At 48.9% G+C, this 27,878-nt stretch overlaps 1 protein-coding gene across 5 annotated transcripts; it reads left to right on the forward strand.

The window, feature by feature from the left end:
- Positions 1 to 1,223: 1,223 nt before the first annotated feature.
- IFFO1 (intermediate filament family orphan 1) lies at positions 1,224 to 27,530 on the forward strand. 5 transcript variants are annotated; one of them, XM_083420084.1, is made up of 9 exons: positions 1,224 to 2,147; positions 17,095 to 17,155; positions 17,247 to 17,342; positions 18,153 to 18,293; positions 19,205 to 19,389; positions 21,747 to 21,867; positions 25,140 to 25,235; positions 25,930 to 26,060; positions 26,735 to 27,530. In XM_083420084.1, the coding sequence occupies exons 1-9, from the start codon at positions 1,330 to 1,332 to the stop codon at positions 26,835 to 26,837; spliced, it is 1,752 nt and encodes a 583-aa protein (XP_083276210.1). In that variant the 5' UTR covers positions 1,224 to 1,329; the 3' UTR covers positions 26,838 to 27,530. The 5 variants fall into 5 exon arrangements, with proteins under 5 accessions (XP_083276210.1, XP_083276211.1, XP_083276212.1 ...); XM_083420085.1 differs by having other exon boundaries at positions 1,278 to 2,147; positions 25,143 to 25,235; XM_083420086.1 differs by having other exon boundaries at positions 1,278 to 2,147; positions 19,229 to 19,389.
- Positions 27,531 to 27,878: the final 348 nt, after the last annotated feature.

The following is a 27,878-nucleotide window of genomic DNA, read 5'->3' on the forward strand; positions in this document are numbered from 1 at the left end:
TGACAAGACCCCTTGCTGGTGGGGTCCAAAGGAAAGCAGAGCAATGCGTTTGACACCAGTTTGGCTGCAGGAGTTGCTGGAAGGAGGCGGACAAGACACCATCCAACCGTCTTAGGGACTCCACTCCAGATTTGTGTAGGGTTTACTCCTGAGGAGGTGCAAAATGATAACTATAATAAAAGCTATATTTATATGGACATCTACTGAGAAGATCTGGGGGGTGCTGTGGTCTAAACCACAGAGCCTCTGGGCTCGCCAATCAGAAGGTCAGTGGTTCGAATTCCCGCGACGGGGTGAGCTCCCGTTGCTCGGTCCCTGCTCCTGCCAACCTAGCAGTTCGAAAGCACGTCAAGTGCAAGTAGATAAATAGGTACCACTCTGGCGGGAAGGTAAACGACGTTTCCGTGCGCTGCTCTGGTTTGCCAGAAGCGGCTTTGTCCTGCTGGCCACATGACCGGAAGCTGTATGCCGGCTCCCTCAGCCAATAAAGCGAGATGAGCGCCGCAACCCCAGAGTCGGCCATGACTGGACCTAATGGTCAGGGGTCCCTTTACCTTTACTGAGAAGATCCATTAAAAGGCAACTGTACCAAAAGGAATTATTGTGGAAAATAATAATAATGGGGCGTCCAAATTTGTCCATTGCGCCAGATTAGCAAAGTCTGCCTGCAAAACACACACGGAGAAAGAGTGCTACAGCTATGTTAAAGGTCTTGCACCCCTACTTTTGGAAGGCTGGGGTAACTTTGTAGAACATGAAGCCCTTATAATCTTAGGGTTGTGGGTTCGAGCCCCACACTGGGCACTGCAGGGGGTTGGAATAGATGATCCTCATGGTCCCTTCCAACTCCACAATTCTGTGGTTCTAATGGCACACAGAGGCAGCTTGTCCAACATCCAGTCTTGTTCTGATCTGCATCGCCGCTGGCAGGCAAAGGGCCGTTTCCGGCCAGCAGATGATCGCAGCTCCGTTTGGCAAAGGAGCGCTTCGCTCCTCCTGCGCGCCGCGGTCTCCCGGCGTCGGGGGCGCAGCCAGGCGCGCGGCTGTGCGTCCTCAGCTCCCCCCTGGACGTGCGGCGCGCCTCCATCCCCCGGCCCGTCTGGAGGGCGCCGCATCGCCGCGCTGCAGCATCCCTCCCTCCTTCCCTCCCTCCCCGTCCAGGCGCCTCCCTTCTGCAGCGGCGGGAGGCGGGCGGGCGGCCGGATCCCGCCCCTTCTGTGCCAGCCCGGCGGGCGGCTCCGGCCGCGATTGGCCGTGGCGGGCGCGTGTGCCCGCCCAGCCCGCGCTTCCCCCGGCGCCGCCGCAGCCCCCTGGACGGCCGCCGCAGCCATGAACCCGTTATTCGGCCCCAACCTCTTCCTGCTGCAGCAAGAGCAGCAGGGCTTGGCGGCGTCGGAGCCCGAACAGCAGCATCAGTTCCCGGAGCTTTTCTTCCTCCCCGGCGAGCCCCCGCGGGACTTCTTCGACGGGGAGCTGGCCCCGCCGGCCTCCCTCGCCGCCGGCTCTGCCTTCCCGGCCCCGCCGGCCGCCATGGCGCTCCGCAACGACCTGGGCTCCAACATCCACGTCCTCAAGACCCTCAACCTGCGCTTCCGATGCTTCCTGGCCAAGGTGCACGAGCTGGAGCGCCGCAACCGGCAGCTGGAGAAGCAGCTGCAGCAGGCCCTCGAGGAAGGCGGCGCCCGTCGGGGCAGCCTGCAGCGCCGGGACCAAGCCGTGCAGACGGGCTTCGTGGGCCCCATCCGCCCGCTGGGGCTCCCGCTGGCCGGGGGCGTCGGAGGAGGCGGCGGCGGCAGCAGCTGCAGCAGCCCCCGCTCGGTGGGGCTGGGCACGCCGTCGAGGGTGCTGAGCTCGCCCAGCTGCCACCACCCGGGGGCCCCGCTCACGCCCACCTCCTCGCAGTCGCCCTCGCTGCCGGGTGGCACCTTCTCGTCCTCCTCTCGCTTCTTGCCTGGCACCATCTGGTCCTTCTCGCAGGCTCGACGGCTGGGGCCCGGCCTGGAGACCACCTTGGTGCAGGGGCCCGGCGTCTCCTGGGTGCACCCTGACGGCGTCGGGGTGCAGATCGACACCATCACCCCAGAGATCCGGGCGCTCTACAACGTCCTGGCCAAGGTGAAGAGGGAACGCGATGAGTACAAGCGCAGGTGAGGGGCTCGACGGGGCGGGCAAAGGCGTCGTCGCGGTGCCAATGCCAGGGAGGGGGGAGAGAGATGGGCCGGTGGGAGCACTAGGAAAAGAGGCGAGGAAGGAGGGCTACCGTCGCAGGAGCCTCTTATTTTGCCACTGTTTTTGTTTTTGTTCCGTGGCCAGGCCAGCTTTTGTTGGACGACTTCCTTCTCCTTTTCTGTTTTGCTCAATTCGTCAGTTCCCGACATTGTGATGCAGTGCAAGTCATCTTGATCCACTTTTTCCACACATGTCAGCAAACATGCCAACTTGAATAAAATATTGGGGGTGGGAGGTGGGAGAGGTAAGCTCCACCCCACATAATCGATCACAAGATGCAGAGCAGGCACACCATTTGACCCCCCCCCCCCAATTTTTAAAATTAATTTTCCAAAAAAATATTTAGACAAACAAACAAAAATCTCAGCCTTATTTGAACCAATCTTAGTAACATTGTTAAGCGACTTCCTCGTATCCCCCGGTTGAATTTCCATGTATATCATTTTTCCCAAACCAATATTCTTATAAAATTAACTTAATCACTTAACATCTTTCTTTCTTTCAAATTTGCATGCACACCATTGGAATGGCAATGCCCATCAACTTTAGGGGGGCCCAGCAGCCCCCTCAAATATTTTAGGGGGGTGGGCAGAAAGGACCTCGGCCCCCAGCAATTGGTTCTTCTGTGTGGCAGGACAGAGTTATAAAGCAGTTAAATGATCTGTCCCGGTTGCTGCTGCTCTTCTTTTTTCCTTTTTAGAAGAAGGAAGAGAAAAGTGAAGTTAGGCCAAGAGCTATGCCCAACTCTTCCCTGCCACACTGAAGCATTTTGTGAGTCCCGTCTACTTCAGATTTCTATAACTAAGGTGTGACGCCAGTCTAACCCTTCACAGCTCACCACCCCCTTTTTACCAGTTGGTACCTAAACATCCCCATCTTGTATAGAAAGCCAATGTTGGGCGAGTTCTGTGTCGCAGATGCTCACTCAGCTGACTTGCTGCGGAGAGAAGGCACAGAAACCCAAGCCTTTAAAGATCTTCTGTGTGTGCAGAATTATTATTATTATTTGCAGTAGCCACATATTATTTATATAGTGCCATCAGCGCACATAGCACTCTGCAAATGTAAACGGCAGATGTCGGCTTCATGGCCAGAGGAACTTGCGGTCTGCATTTAGACGCTGGCTGGGAGTGACAAGGGATGGATGTGAACAAATGCATTTTTATACGTCCTGATGCTTCATTTTGCTTGGTGGCGAAGGCTGAAGGAGCCAAGCTGCACACGACATGTACACGACATATCCTTTCTCTGAAAACTTTATTCCCTTTTACTGAGAGCAGCATCCAAGGTAGAGAAAGCTATGGCAAATGAATCAGAGAGGTTTTGTTTCTCTCTGCTCTTCCCAAAGGAACCCAGGGCGGCAAATAACAAGGGAAAAACCATACAAACACATTTAAAACTATTCCAGCGCAGGTGCAGATTGGGAAAGAGCACACAACTTGGAAAGGCTCATTGAAAAAGAGGAATGTCTTCCGTAAGTGCCGAAAAGTTTGCTCAACCCTCAGCACTTTTCTCATTTATTTATTGTTTATTTACCACATTTATATGCCACCTTTATCTTCCAAGGATCTCAAGATAGTGCGCATGGTTCTCCTCTTCCCCTTTTCATCCCCACAACAACCCTGTGAGGTTGTTGTTGTTTAGTCGTTTAGTTGTGTCCGACTCTTCGTGACCCCATGGATCAGAGCACGCCAGGCCCTCCTGTCCTCCACTGCCTCCTGCAGTCTGGTCAAACTCATGCTGGTAGCTTTGAGAACACTATCCAACCATCTCGTCCTCTGTCGTCCCCTTCTCCTTGTGCCCTCCATCTTTCCCAACATCAGGGTCTTTTCCAGGGAGTCTTCTCTTCTCATGAGGTGGCCAAAGTATTGCAGTCTCAGCTAGGTACCCCTGCCCGTACGGGCCAGTCTTGACAGACTCTAGTGTTGCGCGCCCATCTCACTTAAGAGGCCGGGGGCCAGCGCTGTCTGAAGACACTTCCGGGTCACGTGGCCAGCGTGACAAGCTGCATCTGGCGAGCCAGCGCAGCACACAGAACGCCGTTTACCTTCCCGCTGGTAAGCGGTCCCTATTTATCTACTTGCACCCAGGGGTGCTTTCAAACTGCTAGGTTGGCAGGCGCTGGGACCGAACGACGGGAGCGCACCCCGCCGCGGGGATTCGAACTGCCGACCTTTTGATCGGCAAGCCCTAGGCCCTGAGACTTTAACCCACAGCGCCACCCGCGTCCCTAGCTAGGCAAGGCTAATAGATGGTGGCTGGCCCAAGGTCACCCAGTGAGCTTCCTGGCTGAGTGGGGATTCGAATCCTGCTCTCCCAGCTCCTGGCAGGTACCCATAACTTTTTCCTGAGTTGTGATGTTTTAAGCATGTGTGTGTGTGCGCGTGCGCACAGACACACAAGCAAGAGGTAAGCAACTTCTCTTTTCGTAAATGTGGGGAGTTTTGAGTTAAGCTTGTCTCACTCAACCCTGCCAGCTACTAAGATCATTCTCAGACACTCTCCAAGGAAGGCCACCATCAGTGACCAGAATCAAGGACCTCGCGGTGCCCAGCCATTGAATGCTCACTCCCAAGGGAGGCTTGCCTGGGGCCGACTCTGTTGCCCTTTTGGCACCAGGCGAAGAAGAGCTTCTTATTTTGCCTGGCCTCCTAGGAAGACTCTTTCCGATACGACATTTCTGTTCTGTGCTATAGTGATGGTATATTCTGTCCCATTTTATTTATTAAACCCATGTTTAAACAAACAAACTTGTAAGCTGCCTTGAGAGTCCTTTGAGCTAGTAAAGCAGAGCACCAGATGCTTAAAAGAAAACATAGGTACCTTTGAAGAGGTAGAAAGATTTGCAGGGTTGGCTAAGTTCCAGGATGTTTAAATATGCCAGAACTGCAGGTGCCTCTAGCTGGGCTTCAGTGAGGGGAACCAGGTTAAAAATCTGTGCCTGCTGCTGTTTTTCAGGCAATTGGGTTGCCGGGAAGAGGAACGATGAATTGCAATGCAATTTTGTACACTAGGGAAGGTACATACTACAGAGGCTGGTGAATGTCTGTGATCATGGAGGAGATAGAGAGATCCCTGTCAAAGCATCCTTTAGAAGAGTAAGAGGGACAATATAAGAGCAGCTGCTCAGAAACATTATTTTTCTTTCTTTCAATGGGGCTACTGCTACTTTTGTTGGCTTTAAGCAAGAAAGATACCAGGATGGCTGCATTATAATTGGCCAGTAAGTATTTGTGCGTCTGCCTCATATCTCCGTATTGTGACCAGTAGTGGAATTTCCCTGTGGATGTGGCGATGCTCCCACATGCTGCTGTAAGGGAAAAGTGTCAGGTCCCTCTTCGCACGTTTCACAAGAAGTGTGAGGCGGAAGATGCACAAGTCATGCACGTTTCTACCATCTCCACTTCTTTGCAGGATGCAACCTTTGCTCCTAAACTGTAGTAGCTAATCCATGGGAGAACATGGGAAAAAAATGTTAAATCACGAGAGGAAGGGTTGTTTTAACTCTTTTCATTGTGCTACATTTGCAGCTGAAATCATCCCTCGCCTTGTGGCTTTTAAATTTAGGAGGGGGAAAAACCTTTGCCCACTCCCCCAATGGGACTAAATGCAGCTTTGACAGGATGGAGAGGATGATTTAACTTGGATAAATAAAGTGAAGGTCAAGGACCCCTGGATGGTTAAGTCCAGTCAAAGGCGACTGTGGGGTTGCAGCGCTCATCTCGCTTTCAGACTGAGGGAGCTGGTGTTTGTCCACAGACAGCTTTCCGGGTCATGTGGCCAGCATGACTAAACTGCTTTTGGGTGGAAACCAGAGCGCACAGAAACACTGTTTACCTTCCCGCCGCAGCGGTACCTGTTTATCTACTTGCACTGGTGTGCTTTCGAATTGCTAGGTTGGCAGGAGCTGGGACAGAGCAATGGGAGTTCACCCCGTCACGGGGATTCAAACCGCCAACCCTCTGATCAGCAAGCCCAAGAGGCTCAGTGGTTTAGACGACAGCACCACCCGCATCACATTCATTTGGATAAATAACAAGGGCAGAAAGGGTCAAGTAACGCCCTTCTCTTCCTGTCCCACTTTTTCTTTTAAATAGTTCAGCCTTGAAGCTCCCATATCATATCTTTTTTGTTTACTGTGGTTGGGGAAGGAAAGCGAAGAAGAGTTATGAGTAGTGTAGAGAAAGTTAATAGAGGAATTATTCTTCTCCTCCACAATGCAGAACTCAGTTTAGGACAGGTTTTGTAATTATTATCATTATTATTAAAGTGCTGAGTATACATAGTGCTAAATGAGAGCCTTTCTTGTGAAATATCCCTGCCTGGTCTTCATTGATAGTGTTGCTATTTACCAATCCCTGTGCCTAATTGTTACAGCTGCACAATCACAGAATCATTAGGTTGGAAGGCACCTCAGAGATCATATAGGCTAACCCCCCTGTCCAATATGGGAAAGCTACTTCAGACTACAACATCCCTGATAGGTGCCCATCCTGGCTGTACTTTTTTAAAAAAAGAGTCCACCTCCTTTTGAGGCAGTCCATTCTGTTATCAAGCAGCTTGCACCACCAGCAAGTTCTTCCTAGCATTTCGTCCAAATCCATTGTCTTGACAATTGAATGCATTGCTCCGGGTCCTGACCTCTGGAGCAACAGAAAACAAGTTTACTCCAATGCTTGTGCAACAGCCCTTCAGGTAGTTGGCTGTCATGGCACTGCTCAATCAACTCTTTGCCGGGCCTAGGCATCCTCTCCGCAAAGGACTCCATCTCTGCGCTCACCATTGTTCATGCCCACCTTTGGCCAGGCTCTGATTCATCTTCTTCCTTCCCGGAACTGGACATTACTCCTTGCAATATATAGTTTGTCTCTCTTGCCGGAAAGGCTGTGAAGCTCCCTTGCACGGCCTCCTTTCTTATCCAGACAAGATAAGAGGCAAGCTGATGATAATCCTGGCACAGCTGGATCAGAAGCGAGTTCTTTGATGGGATGGAGCCAATTGCCGCTCACTGAGCCTCGCTCACCCCCATATTTCCCCCCACATAAAACCCGGATCGCTTTTCCGAAGGTCATCCTTGTTAGGATTTACATGATCAACCTTTGAGAGCTGTTTCTGGTGGAAAGGCAGGAGTTAAATATTCATACATGTGTTAAGAAAAAACAGCTTTGGAACGGGCCATTTCAGAAGCATCAGATTCTGGTCCTCAGCCATTTCCTCATCTCCTTCACTGCTCCAAATGCACATTCATCCTTGCAAACTTATTGTTTGGGATCCTATTCTGTTTATGTGTGTGAATGTGGCAGGTGAGAGGAGGAAAGCACCCTGGCCATGCTTCCATTACAGATTCCCCACTCATTTGTGTTTCATATGTTCATGTTCGTAGAGCACGAGACTCTTAATACGAGGATTGTGGGTTCGAGCCCCACGTTAGGCAAAAGATTCCTGCATTGCATGGGGTTGGACTAGATGACCCTCGTGGTCCCTTCCAACTCTTCTGTGAGTCTGTGATGTCTACTCAGCCTAGGTGCCTGTGATGCTTTGGGGGTAAATTCCTGGAGACGACGGGCCCAGCCTACGACACACGGGCCTGATGCAGAAAACCAAAACGGCATCTTCTTTCCATTAACTAATGCACAGTACAATTTACCAGGGTGTCTTTTTCTGCTCCAGAGAGGAGGAGCTGCAGAGAGGGTTGCAATATCTCTGCACGCACATATTCTGCCCATTTCCTGTGTCCTTAGCGGCAGCCTGGCGCAAGGTGATCTGCTGAGGGCAGCTGTCCTGGTAACAGAGAGGAAGTGATGGCAAACCGTTCACCTGCTTAAACGATCTCAGCCATGCTGTTGTTAAAAACAGAGGGGAAGGACCAGTGAGAACAGCAGCTGGAAACACTGAACTGCACTGGGTACGTGGGGAATTCGGACACATGGGCTGTGCACGTGAGAGAGAATGTTTGCGCGGAGCTGTACGATGCTCGCGTCTCTCATAGCGAGATGATAATTGCAAAGAGCTTTGTGCAATTAGGGAAAGCATTAAATAAACACTAGGAAAATATACTGACATGCGGCATCATCCAGGAGCCAACCAGTTACTGAAAGAGCGGCCTAATAATTGAACTACTCCCTCCTTCCCTTCCTTCCCCTCACTCGTGATATCCTAAGGGAAAAGTGAATTCACTAACTGCCTTGGTGTTTGGAGATTTCTCTCTGTGTGTGCGTTGGAATTTGCAAAGCTGCAAAGCTGGCAAAGGGTCCAATGCAGAGAACCGAGATGACTGTGCAGAATGGCTGAGCACTATCGATGCCAGCAGAATAAACATTTTTGGAACAGGGAGGGATTTTAAAAGGCCATCTGCTCAGTCTCCCTAACTTCATTAAAGTTCATTACAAAATTAAGACTTATTAGATGTGTGCTCCCCCCCCCCACTAAATTTGACCACTCTTTTGTGACTTAATTCCTTTGTATTTCATTCAGCCTGAGAATAGCAATGGTGAAGAGGAGCAGTCCCCCCCCCAACTTTTTTTGACAGAAAGGAGGACACCTCTGAACCTTGTATTGATTGATACAATTTTGAACTACCACGGATTCTTCCAGAGGATCCCGAGAATTGCAGCTTTAGTTGTTGTTGTTTAGTCCTTTAGTCGTGTCCGACTCTTCGTGACCCCCTGGACCAGAGCATGCCAGGCCCTCCTGTCTTCCACTGCCTCCTGCAGTTTGGTCAAACTCATGCTGGTCGCTTCGAGAACACTGTCCCACCACCTTGCCCTCAGTCGTCCCCTTCTCCTTGTGCCTCCATCTTCCCCAACATCAGGGTCTTTTCCAGGGAGTCTTCTCTTCTCATGAAGTGGCCAAAGTACTGGAGCCTCAGCTTCAGGATCTGTCCTTCCAGTGAGCACACAGAACTGATTTCCTTCAGAATGGATAGGTTTGATCTTCTTGTAGTCCATGGGACTTTCAAGAGTCTCCTCCAGCACCATAATTCAAAATTGCACCATAATTGCAGCTTTAGTATTCACTGAAAATCTGTGTGAGATCTTTAACAGCCCCTGCCTCTCATAGTAATAGTATTCTCAGGAGTCCCTAGGGAGATCTGTTGCCCCCCCCACCCACTTGTAGATCTGTGTGTGCATCTGAAATACCAGGGACTGGAGACAAAGGAGAAAGAGCTGATACTTCCGTGCTTTGCTGGTGAGCTTCTCTGAGCCACCAGCCACGGCTGGAAACAGAGAAGTGGCCCCGAATATGATGCACGAAAGGGATTCTTATAGTCTACCACAGGCGTGTGAGTGAGGAACATCAGAGGTATCTGGGAAATGCCCCAGATGAAAGCTTTATAGGAGACTTTAAGCTGCCCTGTAGACATCTTAAAGGTAAAGGGACCCCTGACCATTAGGTCCAGTTGTGGCCGACTCTGGGGTTGCGGCGCTCATCTCACTTTATCGGCCGAGGGAGCCGGCGTACAGCTTCCGGGTAATGTGGCCAGCATGACTAAGCCGCTTCTGGCGAGCCAGAGCAGCGCACGGAAACGCCGTTTACCTTCCCGCTGGAGCAGTACCTATTTATCTACTTGCACTTTGATATGCTTTCGAACTGCTAGGTTGGCAGGAGCAGGGACCGAGCAACGGGAGCTCACCCCATCACGGGGATTCGAACCGCCGACCTTCTGATCGGCAAGTCCTAGGCTCTGTGGTTTAACCCACAGCACCAACTGTGTCCCTGTAGACATATTACATGATAGCTATTGTTGCCTCCAAACTAGCCCTCTGAAATTTGCTGCTCTCAGAGTTACATTACAAGTAACTTGCATCCTTCACCCATAGGATAGCTCATGAGAGACGAGACTCTTAATCTCAGGATCACGGGTTTGAACCCCACATTGGGCAAAAAAATTCCTGCATTGTAGGGCGTTGGACTAGACAGCCCTCGTCGACCCTTCCAATTCTATGATTCTGAGTGGATAAACTCTAAATCTGGAGCTAGCTAAGAGCTGAAAGCTGTTCAGACTCAACGCCCCGGACTGGAGTCAGCTGTTTTCTATTAGGGTTCCTTGTTGCTCTGAGTTGATCCTGTCTTGAGGGAATGAAGGTTCATTGGCAGAAAGGCCTCCTGTTGTTTCAGCGGCTTGGTCTCTTTGGGGAATGGTGCCCTGCACCTCTTTCGCCCCTCCCTTTCGTCTTGCAGCTTCAAAAGCATCTTCCTGGGAAGGAGGGAGATGTGGGGTCACGCAAGGAAACGTCTGCTTGCCTGGGCTGCTCTGCTTCGCCTGGGCTGGGCTGAGGGGGGAGGAGGAGGGAACAGTTGCAGCTGAGACTATTATTAGGAAATGGTGCATTGCAGATGAGAGTGCGAACGGGGAGGTGGAGGCGGGCGGTGCGGGGTGGGGATCAGGAGATGTGAAGGAGGCTTAAGAGTCGCCTTCTGATTCCAGTGGGCCACCCTCAGATCAGTGTTGCTACCTCAGAAGCGTTTGCTCCCATTTTCAGCAAAGGAAGCTTAAGGTACCATTCCTAATGTTGGGTTAAGGCAGGACAGTAAGCGTGTCCTCTCGTCCCAGACCCGAAGAACCAGTAGAGAGCGAACGGGAGATCATTTCGGAAGGGCCAGGGTGGAAATAGCCCAGATAAAAGAACTGAAATAATAGTTTTCAATACTGAAACCAATTCCTAGCATTCTGCTGCTCAGTGCTGGGGCCAACCAACAGAACTCAGGATGTGGAGAGAGATTCCACTCTCAAAGGCCGGTGTTGCTCTTTGTGGGCAGGAAACGGGTACAGACTTTGCCGGTACCTCTGACTATGTCTACTTTTTGAGTGTTTTGACTGTACAAATGACTGCTAGACCCCTTTTTAAAGAGGAAGCGGGGGAGTAAAGCAGCACATTCTGGGTTGCTCATATCCTCCAATGTTTATCTGATGAAATAGGGGCGTTCTATTCCATGATACTAACGATGGTAATAATAATACCCTGCCCATTGGACTGGGTTGTCCCTGCCACCCTGGGGAGGGGGCTTCCAACATATATAAAAACATAATATCAAGAGGGAGGACAAGAGTATAGACCCTCCCAAGTACCCCTATTTTCCAGGGACTGTCCCAGATTTACAGGAGCCGCTCCGGTTTCTGATTTGATCCCAGAATGTCCCTTAGGACACCCCTCTTTTCTTCAGAGAAATGTTGGAGGGTATGGAGTTATGCAACCCCCCAAGCCAAGGAGATGCAACCTTTAGAAGGCATCTGAAGACAGTCCTGTATAGGAAAGGGGTTTTTTAATGTTTAATGTTATATTATGTTTCTGTATATGTTGGAAGCTGCCCAAAGTGGCAGGCGCAACCCAGTCCGATGTGTGGGGTATAAATATTATTATTATTATTATTATTATTATTATTATTATTATTATTATTAAATAGGACATCCCTATTTTCATTGGATACATATTGGAGGGTATGGGCCTCGATCTTCCTCTACCTATGGCAGCTATGTTGTACTCACCACATAGATGGAACATAGCAAGATGTGCAAGCAGAAAAAAATGCAATACTCCTGATAATGTGGACGGTCAATTATAGCTTACGGCCAAATAGCAATGATTATTAGGTGATAGGAGCCACATGTCTGAAAGCAGGATTGCAACCTGAATTGGAATATCTCAAGATTACTAGTCCCCACCCTCTAATAACAAGCATGTGCTCTAGTTATTATTAAGCTTTATTTATAACACATAATCTCAAAAAGCAGCTCTCTCATGCTTTTTTAAACATAGAAAGGCAGCCTGTACCTAGATATCTTTTGCGCTGCCATTTGTTTTGATTGCATGCTATAGATAGCAGGCCATGGATTCAGGTTTATTTTTCCTAGGACGGGAGAATAAAGTACTGTATCCTTAAACAAATTTTGCAGAAACGACATGTTTTCTTCTCTGGAGACGCAAGCTCTCTGCCTGTCTCTTCTTCCACATTTCGCCTCCCTGAGTCACCCTTCCTTTCTCATTTTCTGTGTTCCTCCCCAAACCATGAGTAATCGCCTGTTTGTTTTTGTCCTAAATGGGTGGGTGAGCAGGCAAACTCTTATGGCATATGAAGCATTTGGCTAGAGGTTTGCCAGAAAAGAATTCCACTTATTTTAGGCAATGAGAAATGCCAGCGCAAGCTGTTGCTTCTGGAAGGAAGGAGACTTTTCAAGCTGGTTCTGGGAAGTACTAAAAGGTTTCTGGGAGAGGGGAAGAACAAGCTTTCACTAAAGCCCCTGGAGATAAAGATCAAATCGGCATCTGAGCAGATTCTTCCTCCTCCCAATTTCCACAGATAGAAGACTATCTCTCCAGCCAGTTTAGTGGGGCACCACAAAGCATTACAACACAGATGCTGATCTAGTTATGAGATATATGAGGTGCTTTTGTACCTCCCCCTGGCTGTGTGTGTGTAATAACCTGCTTTTATATGGGAATCTTGCAAGAGAAAAGCTGATTTGGAAGGCGGGAAAACCTTTGCCTCTGAAACCATTTATTAATGGGCTGGAGGAAGGAATTATTATTTGAAATATTTTTAGCTCACCCCTTAGTAAAATGCAAAGGTACTGGAGTCAATTCCACATCAGCAAACCTAGAAGAAATTCCCTTCATATCAGCTAGACCATGCGTAGGCAAACTAAGACCCAGGGGCCAGATCAGGCCCAATCGCCTTCTCAATCCGGCCCGCGGACGGTCCGGGAATCAGCGTGTTTTTACACGAGTAGAATGTGTCCTTTTATTTAAAATGCATCTCTGGGTTACTTGTGGGGCATAGGAATTCGTTCATTTTATTTTATTTTTTCAAAATATAGTCTGGCCCCCCACAAGGTCTGAGGGACAGTGGACCGGCCCCTTGCTGAAAAAGTTTGCTGACCCCTCAGCTAGACCTTTAAGCTGCTTGCCTAGACCATAAGACACTGGCCAGGTATGCTTTCAATACAAAGAACCAAGGAATTCCAAAAGCGGTTTGTGATAGAGGGGAATTGGATATAGCTGTGTCTGCTATTTGAAGAAAAAATGTTGACAATCCTGTTCTGTGCTTCTAAGGCCTTTGAGGGCACCTCAGTCTAGATGACCTATCAGTTTCCTTTCCACTCTGGACTTTATGATTCAGATGCTTCCTCACAGATATTTTGTGGTATTGTTCATAAGGGATCATGGAAATGTAGAGTTGGAAAGGGACCTGAGGGTCATCTAGTCCAACCCCCGGCAAGGCAGGAATATACAGCTGTCCCACACAAGGATCGAACCTGCAACCTTGGTGTTATCAGCACCACGCTCTAACCAACTGAGCTATCCATGCAGTAAGTGCAACCTTCTTTTCACCAACCGCATGCCACATGTTGAGCATCAGTGGCTGAGTAGATCTGAAGGGCATAGAATGAAGTAGCATATCTTTGCCGGAGCGGCTCGAGTTAGCAAAGCATAAGGATGTTTATTTAAGGTATGCCCTGCAGTTCAGTTTGCAGTGAAACCCCAGAGCGGCTCTTTAGCAGGACAGCAACGTGAGCTGTCCCACTCAACTGCAATATTGCAAAACCTCTTGCAATGATAAACCTCAGTAGGCTTGCTAGAGCGGTCCAGGCCAGTGCAGCTGTGGACAGATGGTTTCTATAGCAGCAGCCCAAGATTTACAACCAACATGTTTTTGTGGAAATCTTAACATTTTGTGTTCCTCCTGCCTTTAAACCAACCTACTTCCCTCAAACGAAATGATCCAGAAATGTAATACTTCTACTGTTCTTTCTTGTTGCACATGAGATATGGGCCTCTGGAGGGAGGATTGTGGCCACGGTGCTCCTTCTCTTGTTCTGCTGTTGCACTGCTTTGTGTCAACCCAGATTCCTGGTTTATGTTCCCCAGGAACAGTAAGCCATTGAACAAACCTGGGCTACAGCTCTTGATTTATCTGGAATGAGATAAGTCATGAGCTCAGTTTGGGTGCAATGCTAATAGTAGTAGTAGTAGTAGTAATAATAATAATAATAATAATAATAATGGTTTAAGAAACAGTAATGCGGCAGCAGCTGGACTAGCAAAGCAACAGCAATATTTTTGGAACCTGTTTCATTTGTGCTAAGCCATAGTTTGGTTTGGCATTTTGTGCAAACTGGGCCATTTTATGTTGAAATGATTCATTTTTACTATAGAAATATGTTTGATGTTAATTTCTCTCCATCCCATCGCCGCCTCAATTTTATTTTCAAAATATTGCAACAGCATCCAAGCTCCTGTTTTCTTAAAATTTTGGCCCAGGTAAGCCACATTCTTCAACAGGAAAAGCAAGGTTCTGTTACTTGCAATGCAAAGATACCACCTTTATACATTTATTTATCTGGTCTATTTTGGGGGAAATCCTGCAACGTGTTTAAGTCTTTACTCCGCTAACTATACATTGGAATCTACTTTGGATCAATGCTGAGTCAAATTTAAATGACAGGTACGGACTTCAAACCGGTTTTGGACGATATATCGCCCAGCCCACATACACCCTCTCTTTCAAATATGCTTGCAGACACACGCTTCCCACAGTTGATCCATGCGGATCCGCTGATGAGGGAGTTACCAGCACACACACAAACACACACACACCCTCTTTGCTCCTCAAGTGTTTGATATTGTGACTGCGGAGGACAGTTTGCATCACCAACAGGGCGCTGGACTTTTCTCCCAGTAGGACTGCGTGTTACAGTGGTGCCTCGCAAGGCGAAATTAATTCGTTCTGCGAGTTTTTTCGTCTTGTGAATTTTTTCGTCTTGCGAAGCACCACTGTGTATTGACGGTTTCCCATAGGAATGCATTGGTGGTTTTTTAAAAAAGGCACAAGACGTTTTCGTCTTGCGAAGCAAGCCCATAGGGAAATCCGTCTTGCGAAGCAACTCTTTCGTTCTGCGAGTTTTTCGTCTTGCGAGGCATTCGTCTTGCGAGGTACCACTGTAGTTGGATTCCCACCTCCCACCCCCGCTGCTGCCCAAGTTGGTTGAGTCTTGGGGGGCCTAGAACTTGAACCCATAGCTATGTATGTATTATTTATTTATTTATTTATTCATTCATTCATTCATCCCTCTCTCCATTCTTTATGATCACACTTTCATCCAGGGATGTTGAATAACTTAGCAAAAAAAAATATATCATTCAGTCGAAAATCGTAACAATAGCATGCATCAAAACCATCCTCCTATTAGTTATACATAACAGTATATACTTTTGTCCCTACTCATTTATCCTAATTTTTTTCTTCCCCTTCCTCTAACCCCTTTCCCCAAAACTTATTCTCTCTTCAGATCTTTAACCATGTGCACAGATTACTGTATTTTTTGCTCTGTAAGACTCACTTTTCCCCTCCTAAAAAGTAAGGGGAAATGTGTGTGCGTCTTTTATGGAGCGAATGCAGGCTGCGCAGCTATCCCAGAAGCCAGAACAGCGAGAGGGATTGCTGCTTTCACTGCGCAGCGATCCCTCTTGCTGTTCTGGCTTCTGAGATTCAGAATATTTTTTTTCTTGTTTTCCTCCTCCAAAAACTAGGTGCGTCTTGTGGTCCGGTGCGTCTTATAGAGTGAAAAATACGGTATTCATTCTAATTTGGATGCTTGGGTTGGCTTCCCCCTGTGCTATCCAATTCCTATAACTTGTCCATTTATTCAAAATCTTTTGACATTTGTTTTTCCATGTATCTTCTGTCATTACCTGTTCAAATATATCCCCATAGCTATATGAATCCCTGTGTAGCACACGTCCATGCATAGCTATCTGGCAGCAGTAAAATGCCACTCGGTGGGCCGGGGGACAGCTGAGTGCCAGCTATAGTTGTGAAGGAAGGAAGAGGGAATGCAAGCCTTGGGCTGCCCAAAAACTGATGAGGTTAGACATACCCAGCGGCCTGATCCTGCAGAGCAAAGGAAGGAGAGGCAGGGCTCATCTGTCGATGTGGTTTATTCTGGGGCAGCGAGTCTCTTGCAGTTGCTAAACATAGTTTGTGGTCGCTCTCTTCGGTTTTCGGCCGGTGGGATGTGAATTCAGAGCAGCAGGGTTAAAAGCCTGTGTGGCAAAGCCTGCCAGCTGTCACTGCGGCACATTCCAGGGTGGGTGCCTCTGCTTCCGTGCCAGTCCCTCCCGCGTAGCACAAATCCCGTGCAAAACATCCTGTGCCAGCACCGGTTTCGCCAAAGGGAGGGTTGCACCTGTCCTCCCAGCAGTAAAGGTAAAGGGACCCCTGACCATTGGGTCCAGAGCAGCGCATGGAAACACCGCTTACCTTCCCACTGGAGTGGTACCTATTTATCTACTTGCACTTTGACGTGCTTTCGAACTGCTAGGTTGGCAGGAGCAGGGGCCGAGCAATGGGGCCCCTGTCGCTGGGATTTGAACCACCGACCTTCTAATCGGCAAGTTCTAGGCTCTGTGGTTTAACCCACAGCACCGCCCACGTCCCCAGTGTAGGAATACTAAAGGTAAAGGGACCCCTGACCTTTAGGTCCAGTCGTGGCCGACTCTGGGTTTGCGGCGCTCATCTCGCTTTATTGGCCGAGGGAGCCAGCGTACCGCTTCCGGGTCATGTGGCCAGCATGACTAAGCCGCTTCTGGCAAACCAGAGCAGCGCATGGAAACGCTGTTTACCTTCCCGCCGGAGCGGTACCTATTTATCTACTTGCACTTTCACGTGCTTTCGAACTGCTAGGTTGGCAGGAGCAGGGACCGAGCAATGGGAGCTCAGTCCGTCACGGGGATTCGAACCGCCGACCTTCTGATCAGCAAGTCCTAGGCTCTGTGGTTTAACCCACAGCCCCTCTTGCGTTCCTCCTCCCAGCAGAGCCCGGTGCAAAAACAAATTGCCATGTCTTTGGTCTGTTTGTCTCGCCAGGTGGGAAGAGGAGTATACGTTGCGCATTCAGCTGCAAGACCGAGTGACTGAGCTGCACGAGGTGAGGATCCGCCCTTCCCCTCCAACTCCCTGCGCCCTGGGCCTGGGTCTCTCAAAGCGCTGACCTGTCTATATGTCTGCCTCTCCCCTAGGAGGCCCAAGAAGCAGAAGCATGTCAGGAAGAGCTGGCGATGAAGGTGGAGCAGCTTAAAGCAGAGCTGGTCGTTTTCAAGGGGCTGATGAGCAATGTGAGTCTACGTGCTGCACCCCCAAATTTGCACCCTGGTTTATTTTGGACCACAGATGGCTGGCAAGTGAAGACATGTAAACTGGCATAGTCCACAGCAGAGGGGATTTGATTTAAATCAAATTGATTTAAATCATTTTTTTTTTACAGAAAGACTCATTTTTGCTGGTATCATCTTAATATTGAGAACCAGGCAGAGTGGATAAAAATCAATGCTTTTAAAAAAATAAATAAATCAGATTTTAAAAAAATATTTAAATTGGATTTTTTTGAGTTAAATCGGATTTTTAAAATAAAATGCTTTTGGAGGAAAAATCTTTCGAAATATAGTTTTCTCTTAAAGTTACATTATAGTTACATTATAGTCCAAAGGCTATATATATAAATAAGGATTTGTTTTAAGTTTTTAATGTGTGCTAAAGCTCAGTCTAAGTTTTTTTTAATTGTTTAACCACATCAGTTAACAAACACCAGTTAAAAAAAAATCTGTGGATACGTAACTTTCGGGTTATGTTCGCGGCAAACCTGGAAGTGTATACTTCTGAGTTTCGCCATGTGCGCATGCGCAGAAGCGCTCAATTACACCACGCACATGTGCAGAAGCGGTGCCTCTGCCTACGGACTTTTCGGGTTGCAGACAGACGCCCAGAATCAATTTAATTCGTATCCAGAGAGTCCACTGTATTGTCACATTGATCCAAACAAAGCCTCCATCTGCAAGCAGTCCGTTCATAAGGGTGCAGAGGACCTTTCGTAACGATCCCTAACTTTCCTTTCTCCCCCCCCCCCCTTTTTCTTGTGCGCTGGCCAGAATCTTACCGAGCTCGATACCAAAATCCAAGAGAAAGCCATGAAAGTGGACATGGACATCTGCCGGCGCATAGACATCACGGCTAAACTGTGCGACGTCGCCCAGCAGCGCAACTGCGAGGACATGATCAAAATGTTTCAGGTGAGAGGCACCAGCCCCACTTCCCACCTGTGGGAAAGGGCCACAGCGCCCCCCCCCCCACACCTTTCCAAGGGGGAATAGACCCCCCCTGCCACCCAAACCTCATTCCATGTATTCACCTCAGTCCCCGGGGGAAAACCGGCAGGCAGTTTGAGGCTAGCCTTCACGAGACCCTCTGTGAGGATGTGCGGTAGGAACCCTGTACCCCCCACCCCACCCCTGGTCCCTGTCATCATCTCTTCAGGGGCCCCCACCTCAGTCTCTTGGCAGGCTCCGTCAGGGAAGCAGCCGGAGAGGGAGACATGGTGGAAGTGTTTGTGTGTGTGTCTCTCTAACACCATCTCTCCCCTCTTCTCCCCGCCCCCTTTCTCTCTCTCTTTCTTTGTCTTGTTCACTCACTCACTCTTCTTTCTCTTGCTTCCCCAATAGAATCAGTTGGTTAGTTGTTGTTTGTTTCTTTTCTTCATTGAGCTGGAAAACTATGCGAGTTAGAAGCTTTTCTGTAAAATAATTTTTAAAAAATTTAACTGTAATTCCCGGCATTTTCCTCTTTTTCCTTCTGGACACCTCTGTCTTAATCTTGTCTTCCCAACGCCATCTTTGGGGTGTGATTGGAGTTCCCTTTACTGTGAACCCTCATCAGATTCCATCTTTCCATTGCTTAGTTTTTAATTTTTAAAAAACAAAGGTTTCTAAAAATTGCATTTTAGCCATCGCACCATCTTTAACCTGGTCATAATAAGCCCGTTTCTCTCTCTCTCCTCTCTCTCGATCTCTCCGTTTCTCTCTTTTGCTCTCTTCCTTCCTTCTTTCTCTCTCTCTTTCTCCACATCACCCTACACCACCCCATTCCCTCTCCCATCTCTTTCCACCCACCCACCTCCAACCTCCAACCCGACCTCGTTCTGTAGTCTCTGCACTTGTCTCCCATTAAGGTCCCAGCCACGATGGGGCGGAAGCGGGAGAGGAAGCTGGTCAGCGACGAAGACACCTCCCTCTCCGAGAGCGAGACTTCCAAAAAACTGGAGGAGGAGGAAGAGGATGAGACCACCGCCATGAGCATCAATGAGGAGATGCAGAGAATGCTGAACCAGCTGTGAGTTTATCCCTTGCTTCTGGAGTTATCTTCTAGTAGAGCCAAGTTACTGGTTAGGGATTGCCAATCCAGCCTGGGCAAAACAGAATTGCGTGATCCTCTGTGGCTAGGGACACAGGTGGCGCTGTGGGTTAAACCACAGAGCCTAGGACTTGCCGATCAGAAGGTCGGTGGTTTGAATCCCTGCGATGGGGTGAGCTCCCGTTGCTCGGTCCCTGCTCCTGTCAACCTAGCAGTTCGAAAGCACGTCAAGTGCAAGTAGATAAATAGGTACCGCTCTGGCGGGAAGGTAAACGGCGTTTCCGTGCGCTGCTCTGGCTCTCCAGAAGCGGCTTAGTCATGCTGGCCACATGACCCAGAAGCTGTACGCCGGCTCCCTCGGCCAATAAAGCGAGATGAGCGCTGCAACCCCAGAGTCGGTCACGACTGGACCTAATGGTCAGGGGTCCCTTTACCTTTAACTTTACCTGTGGCTATCTGCTGAGATTGCCAGACCACAACTCACATCAGGCCTGTCCGTGGCTGATGGGAGTTGGAGTCCGACAACATCTCAACATCACCACATTGTGCTACCCTTGTGGTTACGTTTTGCTCCCTTTCTTTAATTTAAAGGAGGAATAATCCTGGTGATAGGTCTTATAAGAGCATTACATGGGGCTACCATTGAAGGTGACCCAGAAACTCCAGAATGCGGCAGCTAGACTGGTGACTGGGAATGGCTGCCGAGACCATATTACACCGGTCCTGAAAGACCTACATTGGCTCCCAGTACGTTTCCAAGCACAATTCAAAGTGTTGGTGCTGAACTTGAAAGCCCTAAATGTCCTCAGCCCAGCATACCTGAAGAAGCATCTTCACCCCCATCGTTCAGCCTAGACACTGAGGTCCAGCTCCAAGGGCCTTTTGGCAGTTCCCTCACTGCAGGAAGTGAGGTTACAGGGAACCAGGCAGAGGGCCTTCTTGGTATTAGCTCCCCCCTCCCCCCCCCCCGGTGGAACGTCCTCCCATCAGATGTCAAGGAAATAAACAACTGTCTGACTTTTAAAAGACATCTGAAGGGAAGTTTTTAGTGTTTGATGTTTTATTGTGTTTTTAATATTCCGTTGGGAGCCGCCCAGAGTGGCTCGGGAAACCCACCCAGATGGGCAGGGTATAAATTATTATTATTATTATTATTATTATTATTATTATTTAGCTGTCTCATGTGCTTTCAAAAAAGGCAGAGGACTTCCTTGCTGTCTGCCCTATCATCACAATCATTCTTGGGACAACTGCCCTAAATTAGTGACTAAATGCCATCCAAATGCCACATTTATGCAGCCTTCATTTGCTAGATGAAGCCAGCTTTCTCGCATGAAGGGCTGCCTGAAGGAGGAAGGGTGGTGGTGGTGGTGCAGCTGTCCTGGCCACTGGACCTAGCATCCAATCGAGAACATCTTTTTTTCCCCAAAAAATTTTTTTTATTAGTTTTCACAGTATTATAAACAAACAAATAAACACACAAGACAAATAAACATAAATCATAGCCTTATTGAAAATTACACTTATTAACTTTGTTAAGTGACTTCCTCGCTTCCCCTTGGTTGAATTTCATTGCATGTCCTTTTAACGGTTTTCCAAATCCCAATTCTTATGAAATTTAACTTAAACATTAACATCCTTAAATCTTCACCTTATGGAATTAAACATATTAATTCATCACTTAACATAATTAAAATCCTAAGCCAATTAAGTATCTGCAAGCTATTTTCAGTTAATTTAACTTAACAAATTTAACTAGATAATCATTAAATTTATTCCTGATACTCCTCCTCCTTCTGGTTGCGGACTCTTCCATTTAGGTCGGCTAGCTCCGAAAAATCCATCATCTTCATCTGCCATTCTTCTATCATTGGTAATTCTTGGGTTTTCCACTTTTTAGCTAACAAAATACGAGCAGCAGTTGTGGCATACAAAAAAAAATTAACATTTTTCTTGGAGATCCGATTGAGGACATCTAAAACGGCCGCTCCCAGAACTGAAGTTGCTGGGATGGTCCCTTGCATGCCAGTCCCAGTACGGCAACGTAGCGAAGAACTTCATTAGGAAGAACTTCCTGACAGTAAGAGCTGTTTGACAGTGGAATTTGCTGCCAAGGAGTGTGGTGGAGTCTCCTTCTTTGGAGGTCTTTAAGCAGAGGCTTGACAACCATATGTCAGGAGTGCTCTGATGGTGTTTCCTGCTTGGCAGTGGGTTGGACTCGGTGGCCCTTGTGGTCTCTTCCAACTCTAGGATTCTATGATTCTAAGTCTCTCCTCCTATTGTTTCTGGGCCTGCCCACCGTCTCTTTGCTGATAATGCGGTTCCTTTGTCCCCAGGAGGGAGTATGACTTTGAAGATGACTGCGACAGCCTCACCTGGGAGGAGACTGAGGAAACGCTGCTGCTGTGGGAGGATTTTTCTGGCTATGCTATCGCTGCAGCTGAAGCACAGGGGGAGGTAAGCGAGTGGTCTCTCTGGAGCTCCTCCTCTTGCCAGGGTACATTTCCGCGCAAGACCTTCTCCATTGTTGTGGAATGGGTGCTTTGAGTCGTGCTTGAAGGTTGGGCAGAAAACCAAACCCAAACCAGTCAGAAATCTTGGCCAAGGGATTCATAGGTTTCCTTGGTTTGCAGAAGAAGGTGTCCTTGTTTTGCTTCTTAAGGAAGGGGCAGTAATAATAATAATAATAATAATAATAATAATAATAATAATAATTGTTAAGTTGTGGGTGAACATATCAGACGACACAGCGATTCTTCAAACAGCTCTTGTTTATTCAGAGGCCAGAACAGAAGTGAACTGAAGGGTTCAGTCAGCCTGCTTATATAGAGCTCCAGTACATCGTAACTGTAACAATTTTCTAAAACTATCCAATCACTGAACGTCACTTTCGATCCCTTATTTGCATATCTATCTACAGTATCCCCCTGCTGGCCCAGGGTGAGAAGTTCAGTACATAACAATAATTATTATTTATTATTTATTATTTATACCCCGCCCATCTGGCTGGGTTTCCCCAGCCACTCTGGGCGGCTTCCAACAGAATATTAAAACACAATAATCTATTAAACATTAAAAGCTTCCCTAAACAGTGAGCTAAGCAGGGTGTGAGGCCTGGCCACAGGGCGAAGCCTTGCGTTTAGAGGTTTTGCCCACAGATCTTGAAGCGGGTGCTGTCAAAATCTGGCCCACTAAGGCTGAAGGTACACAATATCAGAAGCGCACTCCATGCTGGAATAACGGTTGCCCTTCTCATACTTTTTTTTCCCTAAAAAAAATGTTGAGGAGTACTCAAGAAAAATCACAATTTTATAGTTCAAATCTCCACGTTGTCCACAACCGACGCTGTATCACACAACACCGTTGTCCCATCTTTTATTTTTACAGAGTCATCCTTAACTTTACACTTCTTTGCTGGCTGTGATGATGAAAAATAGTAACTTTCCTACTCATACTGAAATACTGCTCCTCAATGAGGCCAAACTTTCATCAGTAAAACACCACACGTCCACATTCCACACTGCTTCACACATTAAACGCTCGCTTCCGTCTGAGATTCAGGAAACATGAAGCCGCCATCGGGGTTAGCAAAGGAACTGACGATTCACCATGCTAGAAAAGAAACATTTTTTTTTTAAAAAAAAAAATAGTTTCTTCTTCCATTAGAGTCACAAAATGTTTAGGGGTGCGAGTAATCCTTCGTCCCTCCAGGAAAAAAGCACTGCACTCTATGTTGTAGAGTACAATTTACCTCATGCAATGCACACTGCTGTGGCAGCCTCTGTCTTTTGTGCATCTCCCAATTTAGTTCCCCTTTCACACTTTCCCCCGTTTTTCAGTGTGTCCAGCCTCTATTTCCTTCTTTTCTGCTTAATTCCTCTCTGCCCCCAAAACGGGCCTAGAGGCCTTCACAGCAAGGGACGAGGGCAGGGCTGCCAGAGGCCTGGGCTTTGTTTCCCAGCAGGCCAACAGCCCCAACTGCCCTAAAAATGAAGAAAATGAGAAAGGAACAGTCTCCATCACTGCTGGTACACAGAAAGGGGGCAGCAGAGGGTGTGCCATGGGTAGGAGTTAGGTTTTTTTCACAACCTGCCAGCCAATCCAGAATGAGACCTCACCATGAAAGATGGGGGGGGGGGGGGGTTTATCTCTTTGCTTCAAACTATGGTCCTGATCCAGACCAAGCCTTTTTCATGGGCAACATGCCTTAGGAAAAGTTCCCATTAAAGCAAAGAGGCCCATTTTGCAATGCAAGTTGCACACACAGGAAACGCTTTCTGGATCAGGACCACAGTAGAAGAGAAGGTCAAAAACCCTGATCCAATTTGGGCTCTTTGCAAAAAAAGGCCTATTGGACCTCTTTTTCTTCCACTGCAAACCACAGGCATGGGATTTGCCTGTGTGGATGTGTAATAAGAATAATTATTATTATTATTATTATTATTATTATTATTTATACCTCGCCCATCTGGCTGAGTTTCCCCAGCCACTCTGGGCAGCTCCCAATAGAGTGTTAAAAACAATGCAGCATTAAGTATTAAAAACTTCCCTAAACAGGGCTGCCTTCAGATGTCCTTTAAAAGTAGGATAGTTGCTTATTTCCTTGACATCTGATGGGAGGGTGTTCCACAGGGCGGGCGCCACTACCGAGAAGGCCCTGTGCCTGGTTCCCTGTAACCTCACTTCTCGCAATTTCTTCTCGCAATTTCTCTCCCCAGAAATGTCCCTGATATGGATTGGGAGCAATTCCCTCCAGATTAAAAGAAACCCAGTGTCAGGTGTGGAGAGTTCTCTCCTCCCCCGGTAACTTCGTAGGCAAGAATCACAAGCAGTTTGTATTTCATAGTCCTTTGAATCAGTCATCTGGTTGCAAAGCAAGAATCCATGTCTCTCCACAAAGAGAGGTGTTGGCTACTCTGAGCCCTTCCCGTTCTGTCCCCAGCAACATCCCAGTCGCCAACGGGAAGTTCCACCCCTCTGCATTCTCTGTTCTCTAATACGGCTGGACCTGCGAGCCAGAGAGGAGTGGGGATGGCCCAGGCTCCCTAGGGAAGTCTCTGCTGGCTGCTCCCTCCTTTCCCCCTCTTCTTCCACTATCTCGTAGCTCGGCAACTCCTGGGGAGGCTGTGCAGCATTCTCCCCTCTCTCCTACTGAAACTGCTGGGGAGAAGGGCGGCAAATCATTCACTTCTACCTCCTCCTCTGAGTGAAGCTGATCTGGCTGAGGATACCCTTCCCACTCCCCCTGTTCAGACCATTCCCTGGCACCCTTCCTTCAGCTAATACCATGGGTTGTATGGCTCCTGCCTTCTATGCCACTATGTGCTCTCATTAGATGCGCTGGCTTGCCTACGCAATGGAGGGGGCCACGCCATGAGATGTGCTCGCGCCATGCGCACGCACTCCGCAGCTTGCGCGCATGACATGAGCATGTTGTGTGGTGTGCGCACATCGCTGTGGGATATTGAGGGGGCCCGGTCCCCTCCTTGAAAATTTTGGAGGGGGGACGAGGCCCCTTGGGCCCCGCTCCCCAGATGGCCCCCCTGCCTCTCCAGTGGAGGGACGAACTCTGTCAACACACTGTAAGTGAGGCTGTGAACATCATACGCTCTGTAGGCTGTCCTCCTTCTGTGGTGATGGACGCCATGTTGTTTTGCAACCTGTGTCACTGATGGGCGGCACCTGCTGTCTTTCTTTCTTTTTGGGGTCACTGCCACCTTCCTTGCCAGCAGCCGGACGACAGCTTGGAGAAAGTCATCAAGGACACGGAATCGCTCTTCAAAAGCAGGGAGAAGGAATATCAGGAAACCATCGACCAAATCGAGGTGGGGGAAAGAAGAGTGTGCAAGGAAATAAATGCTGGAGATGAACTATTAGCTCCCTGCCACTGCCACTTAACCATCCAGGGGTCCTTTACCTTCATAGCTGTCAACATTTCCCTTTTTTTAAGGAAAATTCCCTTATTCCAAATAGAATTCCTCGCAAGAAAAGGGAAAAGTTGACAGCTATGTTTACCTTTAAAAAGGTAACGGGACCCCTGACCGTTAGGTCCAGTCGTGACCGACTCTGGGGTTGTGACACTCATCTCGCTTTACTGGCCGAGGGAGCCGGCGCACAGCTTCCGGGTCATGTGGCCAGCATGACTAAGCCGCTTCTGGCAAACCAGAGCAGTGCATGGAAACGCCGTTTACCTTCCCGCTGGAGCAGTACCTATTTATCTACTTGCATTTTGACGTGCTTTCGAACTGCTGGTTGGCAGGAGCAGGGACTGAGCAACGGGAGCTCACCCCATCGCGGGGATTCAAACCGCCGACCTTCTGATCGGCAAGTCCTAGGCTCTGTGGTTTAACCCACAGCGCCACCCGCATCCCTTATGTTTATCTTTACCTTTTATCTATCACATAAAGTTAAGAGTTGCATCCAGCTGCCATGGGAAAGGACTTTTTTTTTTTTTGAGATGGGTTGGATCTGGATTGATATTTGCAGGATGAGTGCCCCTGAAACTCCTCTCTTCCTCAGCTGGAGTTGGCCACAGCAAAGAACGACATGAACCGGCACCTGCACGAGTACATGGAGATGTGTAGCATGAAGCGAGGACTGGACGTGCAAATGGAGACTTGCCGCCGCCTCATCACCCAGTCGGGAGACAGGTGAGCTCCTCTAGCGGGCATCTAGGCTAGGCCCTAGTCCTTGCTGTGGGAAGGGGGCACCGGTGTGGGCGGGGGGAGGGTGCCTGCAGGGCCTTGTCGGTTGTCTTCCCTGTTGTGGGAGGGGAGGGGAGTGTGTGTGTCCGTGGGGGGCGGGCGGGAGGCGGAGGCAAATTTGGGCTGGATTCTGAGTGATTGGCTGTAACCCCCCCCCCTTGCAGACTTACAGGAGTTGTGTTTCGTGCCATGTGTCTCTAGAAGGTGACAGGCGCAGTCGCCGTCGAAAGAGAGCTTCGGCCGGAGAAAAAGAAGCATCGCCGACGTGCTGGGCTTTTTTGGCACTGGTTCATGGGACAATAAATTCAGTGCAGCGCTGGGCTTGGGGAGGATGTCCGTACTGTGCCCCCCATTCCCTCCAACCCTGGGCTTGACAAGATTCCTAAGGAAGCTCCCTCACGCCCCCCCGTGCCCCCCATTCCCCCCTCTCTCTGTGCCCTGCAATTGCATCCACTGTAGCCAGAAACTGACTCCCTCTCCGTTCCAGAGCGCTCTCCTGTGCTTCCTTCTCTGCCCGCCGCGAGCCTTCGTTACAGGCGCCCACTGGACCCTCCCGCCGTGTGTGTGTCCCCCCCCACAGCCCTAGTGCGCATGTGACCCCCGCCCTTTTTTTCTTTCAGAAAATCTCCTGCTTTCACTCCGGTCTCGAAAAGTGAATCGGCTCCAAGCGAGGAAAAGGAGGAGTCCGATCGTGACCTCCCAAGCGATGCCTCCATAAGATAATGAGGGGGGAATCTGCCCCCTCTGCATCTCTCTCCTGGCCCAGGAGTTGTGAGCGTGCCGTTGGGGGGGTGGGGGAAAGCCATGCCCTCGCTGTGGCTGTGCCGGACGGAAGGGAACCAGGAGCCCCACCCGCTAGAGTCCTGTCACACAATCCTGCCTCCGCAATCTGGAGGTGCAGCTAGATAAGTTGGCTATCGGGAGAGTCTGTTCCTTCCTCCTCCTCCTCCTCTCCTCTTCTGCCCCTCTGTACTTATGTGGGCTTTAGTGGGGCAGCACCCGCCTTATTGCATCCTCTACTCCTGGGTTCTGCCTCAGGAAGCCCCCCCCCACCTCGCCACCTAGTATATGTGACTTGCCTCCCCATGCTACACATACACACAAGCCGAACTGGATCCGTTCCTCTCTGCAAAACTTGAACCTCATCTCGGTGCCAAGTGGGCTTAAAGGCTGGACTCTGTTCTCTGAACGGGCAGAAGTGCATTTGGGCAGCACGCCCCCCCCCCAAGGCCACGTTGCCCCTCCGACAGCAAGAACCTCTCCTCGTGCGGGGATGAAGAACGAGCCGCAGTCTCCTTCACCCCCGCCTCTCCGCCCTTGCATTCTGCTTAGTCGCGCTCCCGCGGCGCAAACCATGTCTGCGATGTGCTATGTCTGGAAACGAGGAACATTAAATGGATTTGAAGTCCTTTTCTACGGGCTGTTGTGCGCGTGAGATTTTGTGAGCCGCGCGGCGGGTGCTGTGGACGCGGGAGCTCTTGGTGCAGGTATTATGGGATGCCACGAGCTGTTCTTTAAAAAAAAAACACACAACAATTTTATTAAAGATTTTCAACATATAATGCAATAAAAACATAACAAAGTTAATATCTAGAGAAAGCTAAATAATAATAAAAAGGAAAAGAAAAGAGAGGGGGAAAGAAAGAAAAAAGAAAGAAACCTACACAAACACAATTTTTTTATATTCTATCAATTTTCTTTCCTAATCTTCAGTTCACAAACAGTGATCCACATCTTCCCAGTTCTCACCTGGGGCAGCTCCCA

The sequence above is a fragment of the Podarcis tiliguerta genome (assembly GCF_965153285.1).
Source record: "Podarcis tiliguerta genome assembly, chromosome: 17".
In the NCBI taxonomy this organism is placed as follows: domain Eukaryota; kingdom Metazoa; phylum Chordata; class Lepidosauria; order Squamata; family Lacertidae; genus Podarcis; species Podarcis tiliguerta.

Bases quoted from the DNA above. Each gene is read 5' to 3' on its own strand.
- IFFO1 (XM_083420084.1), top strand. From the start codon at position 1,330: ATGAACCCGTTATTCGGCCCCAACCTCTTCCTGCTGCAGCAAGAGCAG. The intron at 2,148-17,094 runs GTGAGGGGCTCG...TTGTCTCGCCAG, and splicing joins CGCGATGAGTACAAGCGCAG to GTGGGAAGAGGAGTATACGT. The intron at 17,156-17,246 runs GTGAGGATCCGC...CCTCTCCCCTAG, and splicing joins GAGTGACTGAGCTGCACGAG to GAGGCCCAAGAAGCAGAAGC.